The 9,551-nt window shown below is 41.0% G+C and overlaps 1 protein-coding gene across 1 annotated transcript; it reads right to left on the bottom strand.

Annotated features, from left to right (window-relative positions):
• Positions 1-797: 797 nt before the first annotated feature.
• Positions 798-4,480, bottom strand: LOC112944085. The gene is made up of 3 exons (XM_026035441.1): positions 4,457-4,480; positions 4,079-4,276; positions 798-2,325 (listed from the first exon to the last, which is right to left on the bottom strand). Exons 2-3 carry the CDS (start codon positions 4,260-4,262, stop codon positions 1,844-1,846), a joined length of 666 nt encoding a protein of 221 aa, XP_025891226.1. The 5' UTR covers positions 4,263-4,276; positions 4,457-4,480; the 3' UTR covers positions 798-1,843.
• Positions 4,481-9,551: the final 5,071 nt, after the last annotated feature.

The following is a 9,551-nucleotide window of genomic DNA, read 5'->3' as shown; positions in this document are numbered from 1 at the left end:
TAGTCTCAACATTTTTTGCTTGCTAAATGCCTAGGTGTCAGATGCAAACAATATCTCACTAGCGCCGTGAACACTTCCTTAAGAGAGGCACTTTTAAATTCCATGTGAATGCCCATCTAGAAAGCAGATCAAGTATCACACAGAAGAATGGGATCTCAGCAGAGAAGGGCTTTTCACATATGTGAAATACATATACATGAAATACATAGCATTAATATATTCTTAACCTGACTATTTAAAAGCTTTCTGGAAAAAAAATGTTTTGCAGATTTGGCAAGATCTTACAAAGCAGCAGGTCATCCTGAAGACAGGCATGTGTTTAAGGCTAGATACAAGAGGTTGCCTGATCCACTGTGGTACATCTTTATACAGACATAAGGCCGCCACTGCAACAGGGGGAGACAGTTTCAGTAAATCTAACCATACATTTAAAGTTAAACCTACTGTTCATTGTCATGGTGGACGAGGATGTTAGGTTCTGTCAGACTGCTTGTGACATAAAGAGTCCCTTTTTTCCCCCCGCCTTGCAGTGGCACTGCTCCTAGACGAGCGAGCCCATCTGCCCGGACCTGCGTAATGGCAAGACTAGAGACAACAGCCACAACCACTTTGTTCCAGTTCGTATTCCTCAAACACACAAAAACAGAAGACTGTTTTGTTGGTTTTTTTTGTTTTTTTTTTTTGCTTGCAGAATTTTATCCACATAAAACACAATATGGTACAATACTTGAAATTATTAAGCAAACAAAAGATTATAATCCAGGGTACCTTTACCAAATAAGGAACATTGAAACTTATGTATTCAGCTACCTACAAGGAAAAAGAAAAATACAGCACTAGGGGAAAGAGAACCTTGCTTTAAAAGTTTAATTTATTAAATAAGAATGGAGAAAATATATGGGGAATCTTATTTAAAGACCGTTCATTTTCAAAAGTTCTATCCTGTCAGCATAGCTAAACCCTATCATTAAGATGCATTTCCAAACAGCATGACAGGACTGTTTAGGTTCCCAAAGTACCTGCTCCTCAGTTATCACACCTTGGAATCCTAGTATTAGGCTAGGCTACATTTCTAAATTCCACCTACTGAATAAACAGAGAAGAATTTCCAGTCAGTAATCCAAATCTTAATTTGTGTTTACCTACAAACTAACAGAGAAAGGGAAAAATCCTAAGATCAACCAATGAAAACTTTTTTTTTTTTTAATTCTCATATAATACATTAATGATAGCTAGAGCTTTTTTCCCTCCCCCCTTCTTTTAATAGGATGTGCCCAAGCTGTCTCACATTATCTTGGTAGCTGCTTACATATGAATAGTCAAATATATACAGTGGAGTAGAATTTGTAGATGTAGATCCAAAAGAATAAAGAGAGACCCTACCCTCTAGGCCTCTATGGAGCAAATTAAAGCAGTTAGCAAAAGGAAATACTGGCACATATGAGGGTTTTGACTTTCAAATATCCTTGAAGTTACTAAACTCTACTGCTGAGAGAGAGACAAAAACATAAACATATTTCTCGGTATACCCCTAAAACTGCAAAAGAAATAGTTATTATTTTGGCTTAGATTGAAAGACGTTTTCCACATTTAATGCCTTCTGATTATTACAGGTTTTTAGACTCCCAAAGAAGATGGCAAGTCATATGAAGGTGGTGTTTTAGTTCCAATTTTGTCTTTCTAGCTGTCTTTCAGTACAAGAGCATTATACTGGCTTTACCCTATTTGACCCTACCTGGCTTTACTACAGCCTGAAGTCAGTATGACCATGAACTATGCACATGAAGATGGGCATTCACATTAACTCATTCTGCTTCAGCACATCTGTATGGAATTTGGAACCTCAGAAGTTTTTAAAGAAGTTCTCTACCTGCTGGTCAAAACTCTGAGCAGAGTATTTTCTTAGGGCATTTAGAGGAGCCAATGAAAACTCCTCTGCAAAACTCCTGGGAGTGCTATCACTGCTATCGGCTACCTGAGAGCTGGTTGCTTCAGAGTCCCAGGCAGTGTGATCATAGCCTTCACTCATGGAAAGGGATTCCTGTGTTACCAGGGAGCTTGAGGTCTCTTCCTCATCTGGGAGGCTCCACTGCAACAGGTCACTGCTGAGGCCATGATGATCTCTTTCAGCTGAGCAGACTGGGTTGGTACAGTCTCTGACCCAGCATCGGGATGGCTCTTGGTCTGCCCAAAGAGCAATAGACTTTGGCAACATTTTCACAGTCTTTCCATTTACCACCAGCATGGGGATTCTGGACAGTCCTGAAGAGCCTTCACTCATGGGGTGCACTGCCGTACCTGCAATGGGCCCCCTCAACCTGTAAACTAAGGGGGGAGGGGGAGGGAAAAAAAAAAAAAAAAAAAACCATTGACCAAGTAGATCAACAAACCCATCAAACAACCACATTCCAGGAAAAACTTGCATCTCCTTTAATATTAATCACCAAGTACTGTTATCATTCCACCCCCCCACAACTGAAAGTCTTCAAGGAAGTGAATTAGTAACCACAAGATTAACGCAATTTGTCCAAGGTCAGAAAGCCAAATCTGTAAGGAATTAAAGATCACACTGTATTGCATCCAGTGACCTCTGCTGTTACAGAGGCAGTCCTTCCTATCTCACTAGTAAGGGCAGAGAAAGATCAGGCCCTGGGAGCCTGGACCTTGAACTAGATTTGTCATTAAGCCTCTGGGATTTCAGGGCTCTACAACTCCATCAAAACTACTATAATATTCCTGCAATCCATTTAGCTTGTGATTTAACTAGGTCTGAAAACAGAAGACTAAAACAGAACACAGAACCTAGAAGACTAGATAGACCATAAAAACTCTCCCAGGAGGGTAAAGCACAAGTCTTCTGTGAGCCTTGATGCTTCATTTTACCTTCTGTGCAGGAGTAAATCGACTCATTTGATTTACTCCTGTCCCCTTTCCAATGGTTAAAGCAACCCTTGGTTTCTATTTCTTTACTCCCTCTCTCCCCGCCAAAATTCACCCTTTTCCTAGTAGCTATACTTGAAATATATCCAGTCAGTCTTTACATGCTCTTTATGAAAGGTCTAGCAGCATCCTCCTAAACAAGTTTTTCTAATACAACAAAAGCTGCTCAAAGGCTGTGTGAATTACAACTGCCCTGGCAAGCAAACACAGAGAGGTGTTTGGAGTCTCCCACAGCTTGACCGAGATGATTGCTACTTTGCAATAAAACATGTTCAACATCTGTAAGGCTCTTATGTACTTTGGAAATGGATTTTCAGTGCATACTATCTATTTTTATTCTTAGCAGGCTGCTAGTCTTTCCAGTTTAATGTAGGACACTTACAACATCTTGTAGTTGTATCTCTTGTAGCCTTGCTACACAGAAGCCTTTGAGCTCACTAGAACAAGCTACACTGTCTGGCAGGAAATAGATATACAGCACTTTCTATGACTCCAAGTCACGTTGAATAGGTGCAAAGCCTGTAGAGCCCTTTGTTTCAGGCAAGCTACAAACCCAGTCTGCACCATGGCAAAATAATCCTATTTTTCTGAGATTAAAAAATAAACCTATTCAGACAGCCAGCATTGATGTTGTCTTAAGAGTGCCTTGACTCTACTTTCAAAAATGAGCATATTTCACAGCAAAGAAAGCGCATCAGTATTCAAAGAACATATACCTAATCAGTCTGTTCACTTTGTAAAACAAGGGTTTTGTTGTTGTTGTTTTAAGGCACCAAGCAACACAAGGACATTTGTGCTACTCCAAGAATACAGGGCAAAACAACCTGTGAGGTGTTACTTGGAGCTTTCGTATTCCTAAGCCCCTGTTTGAACTGAGGAACACATTTGCACATGGATAAGACTCCCGAGGGGTTCAGTTTCAAGAGACTAGAGCAAGAACCATGAAGCCCTGTCCCCTCTTTGCACAGTCCGACCCTCTGTAATCCCAGAAGACAAGTACAGGTGCATGAAGAAGCTGACTTGCTATCTCTGTGCCCTGTATACCCCACAGAGGCTTCAGTACCCAACTGCAGTTGCAAACAGATTAAACTCCCAGCCTCCTGCCATGCAATATTTCAGTCCCCTTCTTGCTGATCACCTTGTGAGGCCCTGAGTCTGTCTTTTCCTTCCCACACTGAAGTCAGACGCCTGCATCTTCTCCCACCACCTGTAGCTGGCTGCTGTGTAGCACGTGGCTGCTCTCGACCATCTGGCACAACATCCTCCTCTCCAGAGGCGCTGAAACTTCTCTGGTTGCCCTGACGGTCAGCTTGAGGAACCATTTTTTGAGGACCACCTACAATTAATGAGCAGGGAGTCAATCAGAAAGTTACCAGTCTTATAGGACAGTGGGAATCCAGTTCCAAGAACTACAAAAAGCCACATTCTTCTCCTCATACCTTACAGACAACCACAAAACTGAGTCAACACCAACAGCCATCTTCAAAGAAGAACAGTAACTTATCTTATTGCCTACCTTGCTGCAAGAGATCCTCCTTTCTCTCCTCCTAGATAGAGACCACAAGAAGGTAACTCTACAGCCATGGTGGGGATGCCGAAGCTAGAAGAAGGAAAAGACCCATGGGAGGAGGAGCCAGCACAGCATCTACTCATCTGTAATCAGCAAAGCCTCCAAGCTGCAGCAACAACATCCTACAGCTTCATGAAATGGGCTGGGGAGAGCTCCCCAAAGCTGTGCCTGGTAAGAAAGGACTGAAATAAATAGTCTTTTTTTTTTTTTTTTCTATGACTGCCCTGCAATATGTAAGCCTATTTTATTATAAAGTTTTTCTTTTTTTTTTTTTTCAATCTCACCGTTCTGTGCAGGTGCTCACTAGAGCAGGTGCTTTTTTCATTATAGCTATGTTTCCCAATTTTTGTAAAAGTGCAGTCCTCCTTCCAGATTATCCAACCTTTATACAGCCCCAGTTCCAAGTACTCTAGATCTGCACTATCTTAAGTATTGCTTAACTTTTTTTCTAGTACTTTGTGGACTCCTCTGAGCCCCCTTTATGACTCTTTGGGGACCATGACATAACTGAAAAAAACAGTCTTAAACAGAAGAGGAGGTAAATGATTTTCTGCAATGCCTTCCAAGTCTTAGGTGCTGTACAAAGAGAGAAGGCAGCTCTGAAATAAAGAATTAGCCAAGGAAAGGCACATCTGATTTTTAAAACAAGTGTCACTTTGTCTTTGGAAAAGCAAAATTATGAACATCTGTGAATGGCAGTCTCTGTACACAGACCCACAGACCGTCTCTCTGTACAAGAGACAATCCAAAGTGTATGTTTACTAAATGTACTAAAATGTACTCGAAGCTTGACAAACTTCTTGTGGACACTAGATGTTTTGATGTCTATGATTATAAGCATAAACATCATGTTTTGAAAGAAAGCAGTGCAAACCCTAGGTTGGAAACAAATCTGTACTGGTAATATCTTATGTTTTCTCCTTGTCATAATTGAGAAGTAGCTAATTGAATGCAGACTTATTAAATGACTAGCACCAGGCCATAGCAAGCTTGCTTCGTTTCCGGGCTCCTCCACTACGTACGTGTTCAGAAATAAAATGCTTCTTTCAATTCCTGATCTGTCAAAGTCAAGGGTATTATTTCAGGAGTTACTGCTGGGGGAGGTGGGGCTGGGCAAGGCAAGAAGTTGGGGTGAACAAATGCCTGATGATCCAGCTCATATGACCTAATAGACTGTGTCACTGCCTTTGGGAAATACAAGCCTCTTGTCACATGCCCTTGGCTGGAAGGTCAGAAATAGAAAAGCCCAAGCTCAGAAAATGAAGCCCTCCAGCTGAGAAAAATAATCCAACCATGGATTGGCAAAAAGCCTTTTTTTCCCCACCTGCTTTTTTTTTTTTTTTTTTTCCTTCAAAATTTCTGACTTGACATGTTGCTGTAGTGCACTTCACATCTGATTAAATTAGTCGCATTGCATTATGCTATATCAAATGTGACATGATGCAATGGAATGTGAACAGTGTACAAAGAAGCACTGGCATCAACTAACTGCTACCTGCTTCTGACTCACATAGGCATATTAGCAGCAGGTACAAGAGACATATGAGGTCCAAATCCTTCCTCGTTGCTAAATCGTGCTTTTGCAGTCCATTGTTATGTTCTTCTGTTGCTGCATAACTTTGAATCAAAATAATAATCTGCTACTGAAGAAATTGTTAAATAAACATTCCTCCTGCAAGCCCTCCGCACCTGCTTGTGATAAGACGTTAAAAGGTATCTGATGAGGAATCTCTTACAAGGCATCTCTTACAAGGATGCTAGATACAATAACTGAAAGATTAGTGAGATGCTGAGTATATAGATAATTGTGACCTACAGAGAACTGAGTAAAGGCATCATGTTATTGCTTATGTACACACAGTGAGTATTATTCTCAGGCTGCAGGAATCATACCATCGGGAAACTGTAAATTGTGACGCTCTGACTAAGCACCTCCTGTTAGTCTTTTATCAGTGCAGCTCTTGGGGGGCTCTGGTAGAAGGAATTAAAGCTCCTACTCACATGTAGAGCACAGGAAAGTGCTGATACTACATCTGCTTTTTGAGGAATAAGTGCCCTTTCCTGTGCATGGCAAAACAGCTGGAAGGAACAGAGAAAGCCTCTGCTAAATTAATACTGACAAGGCCGCAACAGGCATGTAGCCCAGTATGTATGCAATATGGTCTTGAAGTTTTGTTTGTAGAACAACTTGAAAGAAGCACGAATAGTTTTTGGAAGAGGGTCAATATAACCATCTATTTGCCTAAAAGCTTTTAGCTCATTGTTCTTTTTCTTGGACGGTTCGTGGAAACTGATAAGAGCATTGAGCATGCAGCAGCTGATTGAGTCTTCCAATGGAAGGACTACCTAAGTATCTAGTAATTATATGCTATGGAATATATTTTTCCCTCTCTCTGTTTTTATTTTAGTTGTAGAAGTTCCTGGGTCAGGTGTTGTGGAGAACCGTGGTGTAACAGAAAGCTCTTCTTTCTCTCCTTTCTCCTTTTGTCTTATTTGGCCAAGGCTCCTGTGACCAAAGGAGATTAATTAAACAGAGGCAATGGGGACCCCTGTGACACAAGGCTTTGAGACACTACACAAAACTGAAGAAGCAGATTTCTATAACTAGGGAGGCTTCAGAAATTCATTGCTTCAGTGAGTTTGGTCATAATGCATATGCTAATACCCTATTTTACATGGAGAACTATGTACACTTTGTGTGCTTCTTACACAGCATTTACTTTCCTTGTCATGATAAGATAATGGACATTTTTTGACGTTATTTCTATGGCATCTCTTACAATAGAAGTCCTATTGCCCAGGGTTTCTAAGTACATTGTCAGATGTATGGTTATAACATATCTGTGAAAATAAGAGCTTTAAAAATTAAAGTTGTATTCCCATACCTTATTTGCAAGTTACTTCATGTTGTCTAATTCTCAGATGATGTCATATCTAAAAACGTCATGGTCTGAATTGTCTGGTATTATCATCCAGGATTTTCTTTTCCTCAAAATTCCCACTGTTAGTTAAGCTAGGCATCTAAAATAAGTGATATGTGTCCTGCAGCTTAACTGTAAATCCTTTGGACTAATTAAAATCTTAGTTTGGCTCGAGAGTGTGATGGACATCAAAGAAGAAGATGCCAATCAGGATACCTGGTCACACAGACCTCTCTTGGGCAAACACCCATGGATCTCCAAGGAATTCAGTCCACTAAACAATTTCTGATCTGGACCTGTTCTTCTTTGAATGCTTTATAGTAAAAGCAGTAATGGAATGTGCTCTTCCTTCCTTCTCCTATACATTGCAATTTGAATCTTTTCCAATATGTGGTCCAGAAAGAGAGGATCAGTGAGAGTGTGCCCTGCATTCCCTTTTTATTTGTCTTACTATTCTTCCTATTTCTTCTCATTCAAATTCATACAAATTTAATAAGTGAAATAAATAACAAAAGGCAATGTTTTCTAATTATGCATATATGTAACATCCATGCTTCCATAGCTGACCTTCGCATTTATTTAGTCTAGAGCCTCAGTATGTGTATCTCAGCACTGAGGAAAATAGAAGAATTACTATTTATTACCAAAGTCACTGTCATGGAAAAGCTGTGGTGTCCCCTTCTTTATTCATCCATTTGGTTTTGTCTGATAAAAAAGGCATTTCAAAAACGTGATGTCTATGTGTGTATGTGCATGTGCACACATGCCTGTCCAAAAGTGGTGATTACAGTGGCCATCACTAAATCACGAGCTTTCCAGTCACTGGGAGGCAGTGTGAGTGTTCCCAGTCACTAGCAAACCTTGTGCTGGAAAGGAACACGCAGGTGAGCACTTGTGAGACTAGGAGACTCTGTAGCTGCCTTTGTAGGAAGAGTATAAGGTTTTATAAAAACATATGAAGTAGAATAGCTACTGCTGCTATAAAACCAATGAAACCAATGTTCGGTCATTCCTGAGCAGAGAGGGCTGTGGAATGGGAAGGGGGAGGATTTGTAATTAAGCCTAGATAATATGCAGTCACCAATTTAGGAGTGCAGACATCCCTGGCTTCCTACAGCCAAGAAAAAGGAAAGAGCAAGAGAATAGCTCTTCTAGGAGGCATTTCAAGTCTGAGAAGACTGAGATTGTTTTTGGAGGGGCTGTCTGTACACCAACTCCACATTGACTGGAGTTACTGGTACCACAGGAGGTACTGGTGTGACTCAGATGTCTCAGTGAAGAAGAATCTGAGCTTTTGGTCTCAGACATGCTAACAAGTTACTATACGGTAGCAAGGGACTGTTTGGAAACGACCTCAGTAAATTCCTGCTTTAGAAGGGCACCCAGATGTCTCTGTGTGTAGTTGTTATGCTCATGTCTCTTGGGAGCTGCCTGACCACCTGTCTGGATGTCCCTTAAGTATAAATAAGGGTTGTGACATGATGTTTATGGATGTGAAAGCAGAGGCAATGCAAGTGAAAGCCTGTATAAGGTCATGGGATGACTAGAGGTGGGTTTAGGACTAATGATTGTGATTGCCTATTTGTACTTCTTCCTTAACTAGGAGAGATAGTTTTGAATCCATCAGTCAAAGCGAAAGTAAAGTATCCAGAAGCTTTGTGAACTGGGAAGAGAAGACACCCATAGAATTACCTTCAGCTCCATAGAGGAATTGTTTGGAGAGTGAGGCATGGTTAAACAGATGCTTTTCCCTAGTAACTGCCTATGTCTAGTCTGAAGAGCACCCAGGAGCACTTCTGAGCTCTCAGGTCTGAGTATGTGTCCCAGGTAGGTCCACACCAATGGACTCCCTCATGCTCCTGCTTTCACAGTAGAGAAATCCAGTCATATGTTAACATGTCTCTTGGAAGGAGCCAAGTACTCACTCAAGACCATCATGTTTTGATATAGCCCTTTCCCTAAAAAAAAACACCCAAGAGAAGAAAATCCAAATCAGAGGAAGTTTTCTCAGGCACTTAATGGAGACCCTCTAAGCTGCCTTGAAAACTTTGCCCAGCAGCCCTTTCCCTGTGGTTTGGCACTTCACACACCTGCGGTACACAGCACACACATTAAACCAA

This window comes from Nothoprocta perdicaria, unplaced genomic scaffold (assembly GCF_003342845.1).
Source record: "Nothoprocta perdicaria isolate Ctin4 unplaced genomic scaffold, notPer1 scaffold_16, whole genome shotgun sequence".
NCBI classification, from domain to species: domain Eukaryota; kingdom Metazoa; phylum Chordata; class Aves; order Tinamiformes; family Tinamidae; genus Nothoprocta; species Nothoprocta perdicaria.
Note: the sequence above shows the minus strand (reverse complement) of the source record. Positions and strands in the feature narration are given on the sequence as shown.

What these genes read in the sequence shown, in the direction of transcription:
- LOC112944085 (XM_026035441.1), bottom strand. Translation starts at nt 4,262, where the DNA reads ATGGTTCCTCAAGCTGACCGTCAGGGCAACCAGAGAAGTTTCAGCGCC. An exon ending in CAGACTCAGGGCCTCACAAG is followed by an intron (nt 2,326 to 4,078) that starts GTGATCAGCAAG and finishes CTCCCCCCTTAG; the next exon opens with TTTACAGGTTGAGGGGGCCC.